This window comes from Camellia sinensis, chromosome 8 (genome assembly GCF_055761805.1).
Source record: "Camellia sinensis isolate YWXY chromosome 8, ASM5576180v1, whole genome shotgun sequence".
NCBI classification, from domain to species: Eukaryota; Viridiplantae; Streptophyta; class Magnoliopsida; order Ericales; family Theaceae; genus Camellia; species Camellia sinensis.
In genome coordinates this window covers 84,548,437-84,570,535 of record NC_138968.1, presented here as the reverse complement: position 1 = coordinate 84,570,535, position 22,099 = coordinate 84,548,437, and the positions used below count along the sequence as shown (strand labels likewise).

The following is a 22,099-nucleotide window of genomic DNA, read 5'->3' as shown; positions in this document are numbered from 1 at the left end:
GATATGTACCATACTATGCTAATGTTGTAGTGATGGTTCTTCTATTTCTTTGGTTGGTTGCTCACCAACTTTGGAGGTACTAGCAAATGATAGGATGAGATTTTTGGTGCCAACAAAATTGGGATGATTTATCTCATCGTAATGCTTTTGCACTTGCCTCTCTTTATTGATGTATTTTGTTTTGTACCTTGTACTTTGCTCCTTCATTAATAAGTTTCTTTTTTGCCAATAAAAAAAAAAAAAAAAAAACTAATACCAGAATAAATCATAATCAAATTATAACTAATACAGTCATAACTAAAACATACGAAAGATATTTTAAAATGGACTGTGTATTATAAAATTTCAAACTTTTAGATACTTGTTTTGTTGTTTAAAATAACAAAAAATATGAACGTGATTAGTCCAAAAATTAAGACACTATATGCTCTATCGGAACACTAAATAATTTGAGTGTTATTTTCACTTTATACAGGCGACTTGACTGGACCGTTTATTTTGAGTATAGGTTTTATTTTTAGTTTTTTATTCTTTGATTTTATAGTTTTTTATTTTATAGTTGACCTATTAATTATTTATTTTTATTCTCGTCTCTCGCTCTCACTTTCAGAGTGAGAGAAGCATCAGAGTTTCTTCGTCATGTTTTGTTTTCTTCTTTATATTAAACGAAAAATATTCAAATTTCTATGAGACAAATGTCATAAATCTAACATTATTTATTTGTGTTGTCATTCCAAATCAATTACTGTTACTATTTCCTCCAAACTTTAAGGTAGGGTAATGTACTTTATTCTTATTTATTTTCTTTTCATTTTCCAAATCTAACCAAATTCTTTTTCAACCCTAAAATTTAAGGTAGGGTAATGTGCTTTATAAGTTATGAATATTTATAAATTATATAGGCTCTTCTTTTCAAGAATTTTTTTTTTTGTTTTTTTTTTTTGTGAGTAATTTAATACGTGTCTCCCCAGATTTCTTTAACTTAGACTGTATTTTCAAGATTCAATTTTCATTTTTCAACTCAATGTGTATTTCACTCTCTACCACTTGTTTTTTCTTTTTTCTTTTGGTCCCTCTTCTATTCTTCTTCTTCTTCTTATGTCTCGAATTTTTTTTTGTTATTTATTTTTTTTTTGTTGTTTCAATTCTCTTTTCAATTCAATCTCCATTCTCAATTTCTTCTTTCTCTTCTCCATTTTTATTTCAAAACCTTTTTCTACTTCCAATTTTTCCCTTCTTATTTCTCTATTTCAATTTTATTTTTTTTTGTACTTGCAATTAGTAGAAGTCGCACTCGTCATCAAAGAAATCATATTATCATTGAACATCATTTTTATTTTACATGTGATACTTAGTTACAAGAATTAAATAACTGATTTAAGAAGAATTTGATGGAGTTGTATGTTCCTCGTTTTGTTTTAGATTCTATGAATGGGTATATATAAATTGTTCTAGGTCTTTCAAAATTAAAAATATTTGTAACCTTGCAAATTAATTTTATCCAAATGCCTTCATAAAGTAAGAAAATTTACATTTGAAATTTTAGTCACAAAACTATGGGATCGATATCCTTAAACATCTTGAGTTTAAAAATTTGTTAACAGTTTTTTAGTTGTGCTGTGCCAAATGTTTTGTGAAAATATGAAAATCAATAATTTGTCTTCTTATCGATTGATAAATTTGTCTTGTTTTAACTTCACTTATTTCTATGATTACAAGAAAATGGACAGTTTTGAGTGCAAACAGAAAATTTTCTAGTTACATATAGGCTTATCCTCTAAAGTTAAATTTTAGCATCTCTCAACCTACAACATTCCACAAGGAAAGAGAGGCATACAAGCAACTATTAATCACTAGATGTGGAAAAATTCAGGTCAAGAGAGTGCCCAAGAGAGTCAAGCGTGGGGCAGTCCGACAAGGGTGCAGGGTGTAAGAGCGTGGGGCTCAAGAGTGTATCAAGTGTTTGAGTCTGTCGTGGCATGTATTTCTGTGTGTTAGGTGGGGGCTCAAGAGAGTGTGTTGTATTTTATTTTATTTTATTTTTTTGTTTTTTTAATTTTCTAGTTGCTTTTCAAAATTTAAAACTGTGAGGCTAAGAGGTTGGTTGTAAGATCGCGAGTAGCAGTAGTAGGAGAGTGAGTTTTTACTCTTCGAATCTCTCTCGATGCATTTTATCTCCTTGTACCTTTAAATTTCATATTTTTAATGGAATTTTTCTTTGCCGATCAAAAAAAAAAAAAAAAAAAAAACGAGAGTGCTCAACTCATCAAGCAATCAAGTCTTATCAAGTCTTTAATCTAGTGGTTGTGTAGCACTACTTTGTTTTTCTATCAGCAAAGTGAAAATTTCATTAAAATATGAAATTAAAGACACATGAAGATGTAACATGTCAAAAGATATTTGGACAGTACGGAATACTCCTACTATTGCTACTCGCAAACGTACAAAGTGTTTGTGTAGCACTACTTTGTGATGTGAGATTGTACGTCAATTATTAGAGAAATGAGTTTGATAATTATGGTGTTTATTTCTCTTTCATAATACGGGTTATATGTAATAGTTGTTTACTTCATTCTAAGTTTGGGCTTGTGGTGATTATTAGGCTTGGTAATATTGACTTTCTAGTTATTCTAAGGCTAGTAATCAGTTTAATATAATACTTATTATGTTGGTAATTAAACCCAAGTTTATTTTTTAACGAGATGAGAGAATTGTATATCGTATAGTAAAATAAAGTAGATCAATATAATTCCAAAGTTTTCTATATTTACTAAAAATCTCAAAAAAGTTCGTGTAATTAACCATACAATAAAATAGCCTTCCCCTTCTAAAAGTAAGTTTCACAAACCATTTCTATTTGAAATTTTTTAACTTGCCGGCAATTACGTGCAAGTCATATTCAAATTCTCTATGATACCTTCCCAAGTATGAGCTGCAAGAGTTAATAGTATAGGGTCATCTAGAACCCTCCTACACTTTATTTATATTTTTTATTTTTTGGGTAAAAATGAGGGGTTTGTTGATATAATCAAACAAGAACAACCGATGTACAAGATTGATAGCATCGAAAGAAAAGGGTTGAGAAGCAAAGTGTATTATGGTTAGAAAAAATATATCTCAATTTGGTTGGCACGTGTGAACTAGCTAAATATATCTCTAAGCTTTATATTATCGCTATACTGTTGAAAAGTGAGAATTTTGATTGAAAGGAAATTATTAAGATAAATTAAACTTAATATTGTCAATATACTATTAAAAAGTGAGAATTTTGATTGAAAGAAAAATATTAAGATAAATTATTGAGTCGTGTCTATTTGAGACACAAGACTATGTTTAATTTGATTTGGTAAAAAAATTAATTACTAAATTTTAAAAATTCTACAATAAAAACCATCTATCATTTAGATCTATAAAATTCTCTAGTGAGAATTAAAATAAGTAAATAAATAAAATAAAAAGAGCCAATAAAACACAAATAATAAAAGGAAACACTTTGTTAAATTTACTTGTTAAGCAAATATGAAGTCAATTTATGTCCATTGTTTTCTGTTTAACAAATGAAAATAAAAATAATTGAAAACAAAAAACAAAAACACTAGCAAACGAGATCTTAATAATGTGTGTTATTATATGGATTTATATAACCCAATTTATATAAGAATAAGAAAAGTGTGACATCTGTAATTATAAATTAGTGCTTGCTTGCAAATTTGAAATTTGACAGGCAATTTTTACAATAAAATAAAAATCAGTAGAACAAGCCAAATTCATTATTAGAATTTCATAAAACTTGGTGAAACTCTTCATGAAGGTTATTATAAGTATACTTGCTTACCAAAAAGAAAGAAAGGGTAGACTTCAATGAACCCCTAATTTAAAAATTTAGGAAAGAGACTAAGCTAACAAAATAATAATTATAATAATAACAAAATCAAATTATTCATTCCCATCTTGACAATGTCATTATGCCCCCTGGTGTGGAGGGTCAAATTCTCAAGACAATGTAAAAATAAGGTAAAATAATGTAAAATGATGTAGGTAAAATTCTCAAGATAATAGAAAATAAATAAATAAATAAATAAGAAAGATGAATTCAACCTTGACTTTCAATTTGATCATTTCAATGTAAAATAAAAAATGTAAAATCTTAAAACTATTAAAACTTCAGGTTATCTTTCTTGTTCAAGCAAGTTAATATTTTCAAAGAGTTCTCCATTATGTTTTTATTTTGGGTAACTTTTGGATCATGTCTGGTTTTAAATATGTGCCAATATAGTTGGGATTTTGTGAGTTGACCTGCCTTTCAATGCTCAATTTTTTTGAAAATTTTCGAGGCCATGTTTGGTTTCGTTTTCTGAAAATTTTTTATGAATTTTTTTTTAAAAAAATAAAAATTAATTTGACAAAAATAAATATAAAAAATATATTTTTAAAAATTATTTTTTCCCTCCATAAAAATAAAAGTAAATAAAAATGATAAGTGCTTTAGATTTTTTTATTTTTTTTCATGAATCTAATTTTTAGTTTTTTTATTAAAAAGAAATAAAAGTAAAAAATTGAAACAAGTTTATGAAAGTCAAACCAACCATGTCTAAATATTTCTAATATTTAAGTTATTTATTTATCAAGACATAAATTTTACTTTGCCCATAAAAAAAAAAAAAAAAAACACTAATAAGTTATAAGTTTTTAGTTGTGTATGTCACCACCTATTAGCTATAGCCATCTCTTTATTAACAGTGACGGTACTAATACGGTGTCATGCCCCTCATTTTTAAATAAAATGAAATTTAAATTACACTTTTAAGCCTTATTGTTTGACTCAAATTCATTTTAGTCACTATTGTTTAAAATTAAATAATTTCACTTTAATTCTAATTTCAATTTAATCATTTTACTCAAGTTAGAGGTCAAATTTAATGTTTTTGAGATATTTATTAGTCTCTTACCATATACACACATACTAAATTAAAGAAGATTTGAACGAAATGACCCGATAAAAACTGGATTTAAAGTGTATGGACTAACTTGTTCAAATTGTAATCATAAGAGCCGAAGTAAAATTTAAATCAAACTTTAAAGATAAAAATTGTAATTTATTCTAACATCTTTTCATCTTATTTTCATGGACCGATAGTACTATATACGATAATCATGTCATATTATTGCATTTTGTATACCACCTAATATGTCATCATTTTATTGATTTAATGGATACTATCACTCATGTTTGTTATCAATACACATGTACATATGATAGGAAAATGCTATACGTCCCAAATTTTTTACTAAATGAATGATCAAATGTCTCACATAGGGTTGAGGTTCACAAAATTATGGACTCCACACCCATATGAGACATTTGATCACTCATTTGGTAAAAAATTTGATATTCCTAATATTACCTTATATGATAATTGTTTAATACACAGTCATACAAAAGAAACTTACTTGTCATTGAAATTATTTGTCTCAAGCTCCTAATCAATTTTGTATATTGGGAAAAGAAATTGCAATAAAATTTAATTCTAAATCAATTGTAGATATGATTTTTGAAATTTCAAAGAACATCAAGTTCTATTTTAATATATGATGGGGTTAAAAAAATTGATGAAATGACGGAAAGAGGCAAGAAAAATAGACTCGTGTGAAGATTGAAATTAAAATTTCACTTATCTCTAACACTTCTTTTATATATATGGCCCGTCATTTGCAAAAGTGATAGAGAAACGAAAGAGGCAAGAAAAATAGACTTGTGTGAAGATTTGGCTTGAAAAATCACTAAAGACCCAGCTGTGATACCATGTTAGAGTCTTAGATATGTCTAATCTAAAATCAATTGATATTAGGTAGAGAGACTTGTAGATTATATGAGCCAAGCTTGGATGGGTGACTCAGAGAAGTGATTTGAAGAATAGTATGTTTATGTAATAAATAAAAAAATGCTATTTAAAAGTTTGGAAGAAAATTTGGTATATATATTACAACACAATGATATATTATGTAGAAGCTAAAAAAGCTAAAGTTAGGCTTTTTAGTTTGTTTAGGGTAAGGTGATAGCCAAAACACATTGGCTAAATAAGCTTGGCCTTTGAGCCATAGTTAAAGAGGAAAATTACACTTAATTCATAAAGAAACTAGCTTTGTAATTCACAAAACAAAATAAATATTTTTAGATTTTTCTATGGTACAAAAGAGTAATTCGATTCAGAATAAGTAAAATCAGATACAAAAAATTAGGTAATGTAGGAGGAAATATTCGTCACTCTTCGTACTCCTCGTGTTTAAGTTCTGAGTAACGTCGCTCAACCTGAGAACAGAAAGACGATGAGCTATCTGGCGGGTGTGCAGCCGGAAAACCCCTCTAGCGATCAAGTTAGCACACTTAGAGAGAAGAGACAAAGAGGAAGGTAGCTCTAATAAAAAGAATGACAGACCTGTGCATAGAGGCGCTGCATCGTTTATATAGTTTCTGCGTGCACCTCTCTATCTGTCCTTCCCTGAACGCGTGGATATGCTCCCCTCTTGTCTTCTTTCACATGTAAGTATAAATATTGCCAAACACTAAATGGTGAAATTGCCTAACGGTATTGATGCGTACAGATGGTGGAATCTCCTTCCTGCAATCCAATCATGCCACATAGCAATTCCTACCGTACTGTATTTAGCACGGCGCTACAATCTACTCTTAAGACCGTGCTACCTGCCCGGTCTTGACAGAACTCTGAATATCGGCTCGACCGAGCTCACCAATTCACAACAAACTCTGAATATAAGGCCCCTTGGCTTGATGGTTTCAACATGTCATTCTTTAAGAAATGTTGGGAAATTGTGAGAGTTGATGTGTTACAATTTATGAGGGATTTCCATCAGAATGCAAGTCTTGTTGGTGGGATAAATAGTTCTTTTATAACTCTAATTCTAAAAAATTTAAGCCCTTCTTGCTTCAATGAATATAGGCCCATTAGTCTAATTAGCTCCTTATATAAAATTTTAGCTAAGACGCTAGCTAACAGAATGAAAAAGGTGATGCCCAAGATTATTGGTGAGGTTCAGTCAGCTTTTTTGGAGGGAAGAAATATCGTAGATGGCATTCTGATAGCTAATGAAATAGTTGATGGGTGGAAAAGATCTAACATAAAATGCTTGGTGCTTAAATTGGACTTTGAAAAGGCCTATGATTCTATTGATTGGGAGTTTTTAATTTGATATGCTATCGAAGTTGGGTTTTGGGACTAGATGGGTAAGCTGGATGAAAACATGTGTTTCCTCTGCTAAGATCTCTGTTTTGGTGAATGGATCACCAACATCTAAGTTTTGTCCACAAAGAGGCCTTAGACAAGGAGATCCGTTGTCACCATTCTTATTCAACATTGTAGCAGAGGGACTCAAAATTTTGCTGAGCAGAGCTAAGGAGTTGGGCCTAATTAAAGGGGTAGAGGTGGGTTCTAATGGACTAAGAGTCACGCATTTGCAATTCACGAATGACAGGATTTTATTCTGTGATGCGGATAGGATGGAGATGAGTAATATTAAAAGAATTCTTAGATGTTTTGAGTTTTGGTCAGGTTTGAAAATCAATTATCACAAGAGCGTCATCTGTGGCATTGGGGTGGAAGAGGGATTGTTGCAGGAATTTGCTTCTAGTTTAAATTGTCTTCATCAAAAGTTGTCTTTAAAATATTTGAGGCTTCCTTTGGGGGCTAACCCAAGCAGGAGGAGTACTTGGAAACCTGTTCTTGACAAGTTCAAACAGAAATTGTCCACATGGAAGAGAAGGCTTCTCTATTTTGCTGGGCAATTAACTTTAATCAAATCTGTAATGTCCAATCTACCTCTTTATTATCTATCCATGTTCAGAATCCCTGCTGGGGTGGCTAAGGAGATTGAGAGATTGCAATCAATTTTTCTTTGGGGTGGCTCAGATCTTAGAAGAAAAGTACATATGGTCCGGTGGGAGGTGGTTAGGTTTAAGGAGGATTAAAAATTTGAATCAATGTCTCTTGCGGAAATGGTGGTGGAGATTTGGAACTGAGAATCAGTCTCTTTGGAAGGAAGTGATCTGTGCTAAGTATGAGACAACGGATGGAAGATGGATACCAAAATTAATAGCCAGAGGATCAAAGCTCTGGTCTGATATAATTAATGTTGTTTTGTCCAATCCAGAGTTGTATAATTTTTATATCAATAATTCTCAAATTGTTCAGGGGGATGGGAGGAGAGTTCAATTCTGGAGGGACAAGTGGGTGGGTAATGCATGCTTAATGGATGAATTCCCAAGGCTCTTTTCCTTATCTAATGATAAAAATGGTATGGTTAGTGTGTTCTTTGAAAGAAGGGTACATGATGGTGGCTGGAACCTTGGATTTAGAAGATCTTTGCTGGTCTGGGAGAAGGAAGAAGCTTACAGATTATTCAATCTGCTTAGCACTGCACCAACTTTGTATACCATCGGAACTGATGAGCTAAAATGGTGTGCATATCCATCTGAGTTTTTTACTGTTTCATCAGTCTATAATTGGTGTGAATCACTTCTGGGATTCGCCATAACAATGGCTGCCAATTTGGAACAATTTTGCTCCTCCCAAAGTGCAACTCTTTGGGTGGCTGGCTTGGCTTGGTAAGGTTAAAACTTCTAGTTTTCTCCATAGAATTGGAATCTTAGATGGGAGTGATGGTAGAATGAAGAAGCTGGAGAATAAAATCTGGATGGTTCTACCTTTGGCTACTCTTTGGTCTACATGGAAGCATAGAAATGATTATGTTTTTAATGGGTCTCAACCAAATTTGGAAGATCTGTGTGAAATAGTGAAGGTTAGAGTATCTATGTGGGCTAAAGCATCGCCAATTCAGGTGGAGTTTTCTATAAATGACTTGGTATTTAATTTACAACAAGTGAAGCATTGTATCAGAAATGGAGGTTGAATGAAAACGATCAAGTCTGGTGTCCTGCAACAGATGCTCTGTTTAGTTGTTTTGTTTCGCACCCCCAGTTGGCTCTCTGTTTGTTGTTGATTGGAAGTGTTTGTTGGGTGGAGTTCATGGCAGCAAAGTCACTGGTGTGTTTCTTGAAACGCCCCAATTTCTAAGCCCAAATGTTGGTATAACAATCATGGTTCTTTAAAGGAAAACTGAAATAAATTCTCATACTTGCATTACATGACACAAATAGTTCTCATGCGATAATACATTCAATTCAAAACAAAATAAAACAAACAAATAGATACCCTCAAGGGTTTACAAGTTTCCAAGGCTTAAGCCCGATTATACAAAACGGTTATTCAAACCCACACAAATACAGCCCTTGGCTTACAAAACAGAGTCACGCAAAATGAGAGCATTGTACTCCCAACACACACACTTCCACGCCCCTAGTTGGGTGAAATCACTACATCTTTTCCTGCACAAAAATCTCGTAGGGTGAGCATAAAGCCCAATAGGAAATTCTTAACAAAGTATATACATTTTATACAAGCCTCAAGAGATGAAATGCACATGCCATGCTATGCCCTTTTTGAAGATAAATCACATTTTCATCTTTTGAAAACCATCATTCTCAATGATGTCATGCAATTTCAATTGTTCAAAACTTAATAATTTATTTCAAGGGTGGTAATATGACTCTGGTAATCCCTAGGTCGGTGTCTGCAAATAGATTATACTAGTACTACCAATTTGTCATTTTTACAGGTATTAACCGGAAGGCTCAACACCTATCCGCGCGGGTTTTCAGTCTTTCACCCCGGACCCTCAGGCTAACTTATTCAATTTCATCTACACCACCTATCAAGACTTACCAATATATTTACCCCAAAACCATTCTATGAAAACTTGTTTTTTTAACATTCTTTTCTCAATGCAAGTTTTCAAATCGACTTTCAAAGTTTAATGTAATCAAATGAATTGATATGTCAATGCAACAACAATCAATACAATGTAACAGTTCTTCCACATAATACTACCATTGTGATCAAAATTCTCGTTTCTCATTTCAATGTAATTTCACAAGATAAATATAAAAACTTTTATCCCAATTCATCATCCAAGGAATAGTACGATTTCCTCTTCTCAAGTATCCAACATTTTGAACAATAATTTCCAAAATGAATAATAATTCTCATATTCTCTGAAATTCATCATTTATATAAATATAAATAAGAAATTCTGCAAACATCCATTTATTTTGACACACAAAATAATATAACAATATCATTTATGGATTTTCAATCTCTAAAGAAAATTCCCAAATTCTAGGTTTTCTCACCAAAACTATACAAATCAAATCTTTTGAAAGAAAATTTTCCAAAATCATCTTTTCTACAATCAACGAAGATCAAAATCCATAAGATCATTTTAAAAGAACAAGAGATGAACCCATTTTCAAAATCGCTTAACTTCTTGAATCAACAATCAATTTTCAAAAGCTATCAAAGGATGATTTCGAAAATCATCTAGATCTTGCAAATATATATATATATATATATATAACTTAAAGAAAATCCCTACCTCAAGTTTTGAAGAGAATCAGAGATGAAACCCCAAAATTTACAGTGTTGAAACTCGATCTCCACCGCACACAATGAAGCCCTCGAGGTGATAACCAACTTTGGTGAAGAACTTAGGCCTAAATCCCAATGGATTTGGAGAAATCAAAGAGAGAAGATGACGCCTAGAGAGAGAAGCTCTAGATTAGGAAATTTGGAGAGTTTTAGAGAGAGAGAGGGCTACAAAAAAGTGATCTGAAACCCTAATTTACGGACTGATAAACAAAGTCGCTCGAGCGTGAAATACACTTTTCCATAAGCAATTTTCGAATGCATTTTGCATTTTTGCTTTTGGCGAGCTCGACCCCCGAAGTTAACCAAGTCAAAATTGGGATCGCTACATTTTTTGGGTGCTGCTACTGCAAAGGTTTGGTGCTGCTGCAGAGGTTTCTTGGTAGACCACTGGTTTGGTGCTGCTACTGATGTTTCTTAGTAGATCATTGGTTTGCTACTATAGAGGTGCTGCTGCTATTGTTTTGTTGCTCTGTGGTTTTTTTCTTTTTCTTCTTTGGGTGCTTTACTGCTTGTCTAACAAGAAGTACAAGGTGCTTTGTTGTTTTGTTGTTCTATTGCTTCTTTGTTGTTTTGTTTTTCTTTGGGTGGTTTTGATTGGTTTCTTACCAATCTTGGGTCAAATGCTAGCATATGATTGTGCTTCCTTTGCGGTGCCAACTTAGTTGGGATTGTTGAGGTTAGCTATGATGCTCTTTACATTTCCCCGCTTTGTTGATGTAATTTTTGCATGTATAGTGCCTTTTTCATCAATAAAGCTTTTGTTTTTGCTGATCAAAGTAATAATAATAAGTGACAACAGTTGTTTGTTTTATAAAAATAATATGACATTTATTAACATGGAAACATATCTAGGTGTTTAATATAATAATTTGTAAATTTTGAGATACAAAATCACTACTATACATTTGTATAGACACGTCACGTTCACCAACCCAATTTAAGTTTTTGACAATTGGTCATAAAGACTCATAAATATTAAGATAGTGATAGTAATTTTTTTTTTTTTAATGCTTACATTTTTTTCAAGTTGAAATCTAAATTTGACATTTACGTTTGTACTATTTTTATTTTATTGTGTTTCTCTCTAAAAAATAGATGAGCTCTTTTTTAAAATATTATTATCATTTATTTTTTTGGAAACAAACCTAATTAAATAAAAATATTAAGATTATTGAATCAATTTAATTTTTTTTATGAATAATATACAAAGCGAGCCTTACAAAATGAATGGTTCAGATTATCAAAAAGAGCATGTGGTGGGTCCTATGATCCCAAATATAATATTCGAGTTTATATTTAAGCTTGAAAGAAGTCCAACCCATTTAAAAAAATGGTTTTAAATTTACAAAATGGATTTCTATTGTCTAATTAGTATGGAGCTAGTATGTCTCAAACCAAGTTGAGGCAAGGACGGAATAGGCAACCTCAATATGTACGATGTTTTGGATGATGAGATTTAGTCACTTGGCAAAAAATGTGATTTTTTTTTTTTAAATTCAGCTTAGATTAATTCTTTGTTTGTTTTACATTTTTTTATGTTAGTAATGATAATGGAGTGAAGTTTTTTTTTATCAGCAAAAAAAAAAAAAAAAAAAAACTTTGTAGATGACATAACAAATGAAATAACATCAATAAAAAAGGGAGGTGCAAAGCAACACAGTAAAATACCCCAATCTCAACTAGGTTGGCACCAAGGAAAAGCTTGACCATGAGTTGGCACAGCCACTAGGTTGGTGAGGAACCAACACCAAAATAGAAGAAAAGAGGAGCCAACATCAAAATGGAGTGAAGTTAACTATTTCAATCTAAAAATATTTATTAAAATGCCGAGTATAAGTGGTTTCAGACGTTTGCAAAACGTCACATAGATAGGACGACATTTGTTAACACAGTTACGTCCATTTGTCTGATATAATAATTTTTAAAAATATACAAAAACACAACTATATTTTTTTTTTCTTCTTTTGTATATTTTAACTTGTTCATTATTAACCCAGCGCAAATAGAAGTAAAATAGGGGTTACTTTTAAATACACCTCAAATTTCTTTACATTCACCTTCTATAATATACAAGTGTGCTCCTTCATAAGGTTCAAGATCCAATATGTATATAGTTGGTGTAACGGAAAATAATAATTAATGTATTTAAAGGCTTTAGCAACAACGTTTGTGCTTTAATTTAAAATTCTAAGAAATTTAAGGGAAGATGTTATTTGTGAGCTTTGTCTCAAACATACACATTTGGCTTCTTGTGGAAGGTATTGTTGAAACAATACGATAGAGGTGCTTTTTTGAATTATCGCAACAAAAATTTTACAATAAAATTTTCACTTTTAAAAATTTAAAAGAAATTAAATCCTGTAGTATCAGGTGGATCAATGAAGTCCAAATTGAATGGCATAGAAAGTTTATCACATACATGAATAAATACTAGAAAAGTTTTTTACACATAGTCTATGCGTAAAATTCATACAAAATGAAATAATAGGAACATTTTCAAAATTTTGAGTCACAATAATGTATGTTTTTATTCCAAACAAAAAAATTACAAAAGATAACAATTATATTTTGTGAAAATTTTATTTGTTTAGCATTATTCAAAAAAACTAATGGGGGTGGAGGCGAATTGGAACTCCTTTTTCTGGCATTGGCACCATATCACCTAAAACCTTCTCCTTTGGAAAAAGGACCTCCCATTTATACTTCTTCACCACATTGTGGATGAAAGTTAGCACTACTAAACGAGCATACTCTTTTCCAGGACAAAGTCTAGGCCCACCTCCAAACAGCACGTATGTGTATGGAGCCGGTGTTTCTCCGCCTTCGTACCTTGACGGATCAAATTTTTCTGGATCCTGAAAGTACTTAGAGTTTTTGTTTGTTGTGTTAACTGTCCAATATACCTACAAACAACACTCACAAATTAGTTACGATAACTAAAGAAAAATTATTTAGCAATTCAAAATTATATATTATATTTTGTTCTAACCACTTATGATCAATCGACCATGGTAACAAAGTTGTTAGTAGTTTTCTTAAAATGGAAAAAGCAAAAGAAAAGAAAAAAAACAAAGGTGACTACAAAAATAGTTATGCCTCTCTCTCTCTCTCACACACACACACACACACACACACACATGATGAAAGGTAAAGTTAAAATCTAAAATATCTTCCTTGAATTAAAAATAAGAGATTACAAATCATATTTATACATTAGTACAGTGAACAAAAGATTTAACCTAACCACACTTCTAACTAACTACTGTTCCAAACTGTCACAAGCTAACTAATCACAATTCTAACTAATCTACAGTTTAAGCTAACGGAATCTATTACAAGTGATGAAGGAAAATATTGTCTAGAGCTGCAGGACATTACACTTGATGCACCTGAATCTGTTACAACACTTGATGCACCTGAATCTGTTACAAGTTGTGAAGGAAGGAAAATATTGTCTAGAGCTGCAGGACATTACACTTGAGATTGATGCACCTCTTGGACTGCAGGACATTACACTTGAGATTGATGCACCTCTTGGACCTCTGCCTTATCATGCCCCCTCAAGCTGAGAGGGGGAAGACCAACACGAAGCTTGGAAGTGAGAAAAGAAAAACGGGCAGTGGATAGAGACTTGGTGAAGATGTCAGCCAATTGATCCAAAGAATGAACATATTTGAGAAAGAACTGGCGACGAGCAACCTTCTCACGAATGAAATGACAGTCGACTTTAATGTGTTTAGAGCGGCTGTGAAAGACCGGATTAGCAGCCAAGGCTAAGGCAGACATGTTGTCACACCAAAGAACAGGTGGAGATGGTTGAGGAATGTGAAAATCAGCAAGAAGCATTTGTAACCAAGTGAGTTCGGCAGCAGTGTGGGCTAAGGACCGATATTCAGCCTCGGTCGAGGAGCGAGACACAGTGGACTGTTTCTTGGAGGACCACGAAATGAGATTAGAACCCAAGAACACACGGTAACCAGAGGTGGAACGGCGGTCAGTGGCATCCCCAGCCCAATTGGAGTCAGAGTAAGCTGTGAGATGAAAAGAACCAGTAGCAAAGAGAAGACCATGAGAAAGGGAACCTTTAATGTAACGTAAGATACGTTTAACAGCAGAAAAATGAGCCACAGTAGGGGCATGCATATGTTGGCAGGCTTGGTTGACAGCATAGGAGATCTCAGGACGAGTTATAGTAAGATACTGAAGGGCACCCACAAGGCTGCGAAAAAGAAAAGGTTGAGAGAATGGGAGAGAATCAGTAGCAGGAAGAGAAGGTTTTGCTGAGGTAGGTGTAGCACAAGGCTTGCAGGTAGTCATGCCAGCTTTAAGAAGAAGCTCCGAGGCATACTTCTGCTGGGAGAGAAAGAAACCTTGAGCAGTGGACTGAACGGAAATACCTAAGAAACAGGAAATATCCCCTAATTCCTTCATGGAAAAAGCATGGTGCATTTGAGTTAATAAGGATTTAAGAGAGGACTGATCAGACCCAGTAAGAAGTATATCATCGACATATATAAGAAGAAAGGTAATCGAAGAAGAGGTAGAATGAATGAAGAGAGAAGAATCACAACGACTCTGAACAAATCCTTGAGAGAGAAGAAAAGAGGAGAAAGTAGAGTACCAGGCCCGAGGAGCCTGTTTCAAACCATAAAGCGCCTTGTGAAGTTTGCAAACAAGAGTAGGTTGAGAAGGATCCACAAAACCAGGAGGTTGTTCCATGTATACTTCTTCATCCAACGTGCCATGTAAAAAGGCATTAGATATGTCAAGTTGTTTGAGAGGCCAATGATGGTGAAGAGCTAAAGAGATAAAAATGCGAATTGTGGGTTGTTTGGCCACAGGGCTAAAGGTATCATGAAAGTCAATACCATGTTGCTGATGAAAACCCTTAGCCACTAGTCTGGCTTTGTGCCGAGCAACGGAGCCATCAGAATTCTTCTTAACTTTGAAGACCCATTTACACCCGATAGCTTGCTTGGAAGGGGATAGGGAAACAAGAGACCATGTGCCCTGATGTTAAAGAGCGGCATATTCATCTAGCATGGCTTGGAGCCAGACTGGAGAATCAAGAGCAGAGTGATAAGAGATGGGCTCAATATCAGGAGAGAGAGTATCAAGAGCAGAGTGATAAGAGATGGGCTCAATATCAGGAGAAGGAGAGGAGCCAGTAGAAGAAGTACGAGTAGAAGAGAAACAAGTAGAATGAGATTTGGATCGGGTTTGCATATGATGAGAATTGATGGCAACAGGAGGAGGAAGAGGTAAAACAACAGAAATAGAATTAATGGGAATGGATGGATGGGAAGAAGGTGCAGGTGGTGAAGGATCAGAAGGAGACAAGGCAGAGCTTCGCTGTGCAAACTGGACAGGTGGTGCCAGAGTAGAGGACCGAGGCTGTGAAGAGGATTGTGGCTGTACTGAAGGAGATGCAGGCTGTGAAGAGGACTGTGTCGGGGCAGATGTAGACTGTGACTGTGACGAGGATTGTGGTGGTGCAGATAGAGATGGAGAAGAACTATGCTGAGAAGAGGGTGACCAAAAGAAATCCTGTAAAAGAGGAAGAGAAGAAACAGAAGAAACAACAGTAGAAGAGGAAAAAGGAAATTCATGTTCATGAAAAGTAACATGTCTAGATAAATGAATGTGACCTGTCTGAGGGTCTAAACATCTATAGCCCTTAACACTAGGATGATATCCTAGAAAAACACAAGGAGTCGACTTAGGAGCCAACTTATGAGAAGCATAAGGTTTAAGCCAGGGGAAGCAAAGACAACCAAAGACTTTGAGTAAAGAGTAATCAGGAGCAGTATGATATAGCAACTCAAAAGGAGAGCAATTATTAAGAGAAACACTAGGTAAACGATTAATCAAATATGTGGCAGCAGCTATGGCATCAAACCAATAAAGAAGAGGCATAGAGGACTGATGAAGAAGAGAAATAGCAGTTTCAGTAAGATGTAAGTGCTTCCTCTCAGCCACTCCATTTTGAGAGGGAGTATGTGAACAGGAAAACTGATGGTGAATGCCATGAGTGTGAAGATAATGTTGAAGAGGATAATTCTTGTATTCACCACCTCCATCACTACGACGGATTTTGAGAGAAAAACCAAACTGTTTTTCCACAAAAGCTTTGAATTCCATAAATTTGGCACACACTTCACTTTTATAAACAAGAGGATAAAGCCAAGTGAATCTAGTAAAATCATCAATGAACAACACATAGTATTTGTAAGGAGAAGCAGATTTATTAAAGGGACCCCATACATCACTGTGAATCAAAGCTAGTGGATTATTTACAGTGGAATTAGACAGTGTAAAAGGTAGCCGATGACATTTGGCTACAGAGCAATGTACACAAGAAAAAGTACTTTTATTGGAAGCTACAGACAGAGGTAATTTGTGCTTAAGCAAATGAAACTTAAGAGTAGAAGGATGGCCTAATCTCTGATGCCAAATGTCAGTGGAAGCAGCAGATGTAACTGAACTACGGTAGGCATGTGAGGAAGCAGTGGTTGGAGTGTGAAAATGATATAGTCCACTGGCATAAAAACCTTTATGGAGGATGGCCTTGGAAAGCTTGTCCTGAATAGTAAAGGAAGAATGATCAAATGTGATAGAACAGTTATTATCTCTAGCCAAGTGATGCACAGAGACAAGATTAGAGTTAATAGAGGGAACATGCAAAATTTTGTTGAGTTTGAAAGAATGGTGAGGAGTAGGTAGTATACCTTGGCCTATATGAGTAATAGGAAGGGAAGAGCCATTACCAATAGTGACTTGATCACTAGCAGTGTAGGGTTGAATGGAGTTAAGTTGATGAAGATTATTAGTGATATGATCAGAAGCAGCTGAGTCCAAAAACCAGGGAGAACAAGAACCATTGTCCTCAGTTAAAGATGTAACATATGCCTTTGACTACTGAGACTGATACGGCTGAGAATGAGACTGATATGGCTTTGATTGCTGTGATGAAGACACTTGTGAAGATTGAAATTGAGGATCTAGCCGATGCCAACAGTCAAGAGCTGTGTGATTGGCTTTACCACAGATTTGACAAACAATGCCAAATTGTCCTCTTCCTTGAGATCTGCCACGAGAGGATCTTCCTGAATAGAATCGAGTGCCTCTATGTGAACCTCTAGAATCACCACGAGAAGAACCTCTGTTATGATGATAAGGGTTAAATCCTCTAGAAGTATTAGAATCTTTCATAGTTGCATAAGCAACAGTTAGATCAGAATTTTGTTTTAATTTTCCTTCAATGTGAATAGCTTCTGAACAGAGTAGAGCAGAAAGTTCCTCCATAGAAATAGACTCTGCACGAGTTCGAATAGCTATTTTAACTGCATCATATTCAGAAGGCAATCCATTTAATGTAAGAAGAACAATATCCTCATCTTCTACAAATGATGAAGCAATATTCAATTGATCAACAATGCTTTTGATTTTGCTCAAATACACTTCCATTGAGTCGGATTTCTTTGCAATAGAACTTAATTTGTTCTTTAACTGGTGGATATGAGACCTAGAGAGAGAGGTAAAACGTTTATCAAGAAATTGCCAGACCTGAGCACTGGTGTGAAGATGTAACACAGAAGTGAAAATCGCAGGAGAGAGAGTAGCAGTGATGCAGCTGACTAGATGCGCATCAATCATCTTCCATCTAACAGCTTCTGGATTTGGAATCTCAATTCCTGCAGATTGTCGCACTGTGGCAACAGGACACTGCTTTGAGCCATCAACAATGGCAAGTAGATCTGTTGCTCGAAGCAGATTCTGCATTTGATTCTTCCAAATAACAAAATTTGAGCTATCCAACTTCACTGTTACAAGTGAACTGAGATTCGATAGCAGGAGATTGAGGTTTGAAGGAATAGCAGAGGACTCCATAGATGAATCTAGAGAATTACTTGTGAGAGCTTCTTGGTGCTCTGATACCATGATGAAAGGTAAAGTTAAAATCTAAAATATCTTCCTTGAATTAAAAATAAGAGATTACAAATCATATTTATATATTAGTACAGTGAACAAAAGATTTAACCTAACCACACTTCTAACTAACTACTGTTCCAAACTGTCACAAGCTAACTAATCACAATTCTAACTAATCTACAGTTTAAGCTAACGGAATCTGTTACAAGTGGTGAAGGAAAATATTGTCTAGAGCTGCAGGACATTACACTTGATGCACCTGAATCTGTTACAACACTTGATGCACCTGAATCTGTTACAAGTTGTGAAGGAAGGAAAATATTGTCTAGAGCTGCAGGACATTACACTTGAGATTGATGCACCTCTTGGACTACAGGACATTACACTTGAGATTGATGCACCTCTTGGACCTCTGCCTTATCAACACACACACACACACACACACACACACACACACATATATATATATATATATATATATATAATTTTAGAGAAAGAAAATTAAAAACCATAGGCTAAAGAGTAACGGTTGAAAAGTTGGGGACACTTGGCCATCTTAAGCCTATACACCTACCTAACAACCAACAAGAAAAAAACAAGACCCAAGATTCCACTCATTTGAAACCTATCTTCTCAACAAGATTAAAAGATAGGATTTCAAATCTCATTTTATTTTTATAAGTAGTTAGAACTAAAGATGATGTGACAGTTCCAAATCATTGAATAAGGAGCTAGTCTGAAAAAAAAAAAAAAAAAAAAGCTTCATTTCATATATGTTTGCACACCTTCCAACCCTTTGGAATTGTGTAACCAGCATACGTGAAGCCAGTTAAGACTTCTCTGAAGGTTCCTTGTTGAGGTGGGACAACTCTCATCACTTCACACATTACATTCCATGAGTACTTCATTTTCGACATGTCATTCCAGTCTAACAATTTTCCTGTCTTTTTATCTTTTGAGATCTCCAATTGCTCTGCATTTCAAATATGTAAAAACACATAAATTAATTGTAACATGAAACTCGAACAACATGAGTATAGTCCGCAAAATTTTAGGAGATTGAACAATATTATTTTAAATTTGATCAATGTTTGGTTTTAAATTTGTCAACCCAAATTCCATTATATATATAATATAGTTGGTTCACTCTATTCACAAATTTATTATAAAAAAATTAATTTTACATGTATGTATACACATAAATAAGATTATTCTTTCACGATCAACTAAGATTACTCATAATACAATCAACTAAGATTATTCTTTCACGTCACAAAATATATTTTTTGAATAATTTTATATGTATATATACACATAAATAATTTAACTAAAATTTATGATTAGAAAAAAAAAATTCTTTTATCCCGTATATCGTAGATGTCAACTGCTAGGTACCTTCATTACAATCCAAAAGAATTTTGGATTGTACAAACAAAAAAATTTACACACACACACAAAAAAAAAAAAAAAATAATAGTATAGAAAATTATGTAACAAAGTCATTACCTGATAGGACCTTATTGTAGATGTCTGGACTTTCTCCCACAAACTTCATGAAGAAAGAAATGGTGACAGCCACATTGGCATAACCAGCCACCAACAAACCCATTATTTTATCAGCAATCTCAGCCTCACCTATACCCTTCCCAGTTGAATCACTTACAACAATCATATGAGACAGTATATCTTGTTTCATAGCTCCTCCACCGCCTACCATGGCGGCTCTCCTCTCCCTCACCACCGCCATTAGCTCCTTCCGAATAGCATCAGCAGCTTTGTCAGCACGATAAAAGATAGTGCCAGGAAAATTCACCATGATTGAATGCAACCCTAAGGTGACATCATCAAAATAGTAAACCAGCCTCGCGATACGATCTGGATTTTCCATCCCCAGAAAGATCCGGCAAGCGATCGACAAGGTCAGAGTCTTGGCCAGAGGGTAGACCTATTACAAAAATATTATGGAACAATTTAATATTATTCAACAAATTTATTAAGACATATAACATATGAAATAAGAATGCATGTAAAATAACATAGTAAGAAAGTCGTCCGTAAAAACTTCATGTACATGATTTTCTTGTGTGTCTTGTGAGTCTCACACTCTTAGAAAATATTTTCTGCTTGGTTTGATTTTTAAAAAGTTATTTTTTGATCAATTTATGTTTATGTGAATTTTTTTTATTTCATTTTAGTCAACTTTTTTTTATATGCACCTAATCTAGATGTATCTAAAAATAAAATAAAAAAGTTCACTAAAAATAAATGAAAATCCAAACAAAAAAATGTTACATTTTTATTCAGATTTTTATTTGTTTCTAATGAACCTTTTCATATTTTTAGTCTTTTTTTTTTCATTTTTTTAGATGAATCTAATTTTGATGTATCTATATAGAAAAATAAAAATAAAAATAGATGATTAAATTATCAAATAAAAGGAAATATAAAAACACATCTAAAAATAGTTTGTGAAAAATCAAACCAAACTATATAATTGTAATGAATTAAATCTAATAAATATTGTAATATGAATATAATAGTAAATTTAATTTTGTAACTTAAGAAGGTTTTAAAAACTAATAAATTTGAACCATCTAAAAAAAAAACTAATATATTTAGCCCCAATAATGAAATGATTAAATATGGAAATTTTTATTATTTTTATTAAAATCTCTATCAAGACCTTCAATTCATCTTTGCCTTCCCATTGAGTCTTCAAGTGTTGCTGTGAAATTGAGTCAATTATCCCCAAGTAACTCGACAATGCCTCAGGCTTGAAAAACCCAGGTGTCCTTATCACTTCTTTTACATCATCCACCGCCACCGCTGCCACCGCGTGTGGTGGTGGAACTGGTGGAGCCGCTGCTGGTTCAGGTTTTGATGAGAGGAAAAGCTTCTGCTTTGAGTGAGGCAAGAAACCAGTGAAGATTTTTCTCTCATTGGAGAAGAGAAACTTGTTTCCATTTGGGCCACATATGACTGCTGTTTTCTCTCCGAAAATCTTCGTCTTGAAGATCTCTTGAGAGTACTTTTTCATCCTATAGTTCACAAAATTTTCTGGCTTGCCAAACAGGAATTCGATGCTTTCGCCGATAATAGGCCATCCGAAGCTGCCCGGAGGCAGTTTGACACCGTCATTGGAGCGGTGTCGGAGAGAAAAAATGGTGATGAGAATAGAGAGGAAAGCAAGAATGACAGAGAGATATAGGAACTCCATGGACGTAGAGATATGATAGTGTTTTGGTGAAAAAATGAACTAGGAAGTAAAGGTGGTGTGTTTGAGTAGGGCTTGGAATTGTGGTTTATATAGGCATATGGAAAGCCTAGGGCTGTCCAATTCAAACGGTAGATTTGAAATTTTAAAAAAATTAAACTTTTCAACTTTGGTTTTTTTTTTTTAATTAAAATGTTTCATTTTGGGTCTTTGAAAATATTTTGTTTTTCCACCTTGGACCCAAGGGAAAATATTCCATCTTTGTTGAATTTTTTTGACTGAGTAATCCAAACTAGGCAATACCCAATGTTATCTCATTTAATTACAATTTTATTCATGAAAAATGTATGAAATCTATAGAAAAAATATATATATATATATTTTTTTTGATTTA

At 33.6% G+C, this 22,099-nt stretch overlaps 1 protein-coding gene across 1 annotated transcript; it reads right to left on the bottom strand.

Moving 5' to 3' along the window:
• Nucleotides 1-13,165: 13,165 nt before the first annotated feature.
• Nucleotides 13,166-21,708, bottom strand: LOC145796618 (beta-amyrin 28-monooxygenase-like). Its single transcript, XM_082881812.1, has 4 exons — nucleotides 21,175-21,708; nucleotides 19,998-20,436; nucleotides 19,277-19,464; nucleotides 13,166-13,462 (listed from the first exon to the last, which is right to left on the bottom strand). The coding sequence occupies exons 1-4, from the start codon at nucleotides 21,706-21,708 to the stop codon at nucleotides 13,166-13,168; spliced, it is 1,458 nt and encodes a 485-aa protein (XP_082737938.1).
• Between the last annotated feature and the right edge of the window lie 391 nt (nucleotides 21,709-22,099).

Excerpts from the sequence above, each read along its gene's own strand:
- LOC145796618 (XM_082881812.1), bottom strand. The coding sequence starts at position 21,708 with ATGGAGTTCCTATATCTCTCTGTCATTCTTGCTTTCCTCTCTATTCTC. Across the intron at positions 20,437-21,174 it reads AAGGCAAAGATGAATTGAAG|GTCTACCCTCTGGCCAAGAC; the intron begins GTCTTGATAGAG and ends TTTTTGTAATAG. Across the intron at positions 13,463-19,276 it reads CAATTCCAAAGGGTTGGAAG|GTATATTGGACAGTTAACAC; the intron begins GTGTGCAAACAT and ends TGTTGTTTGTAG.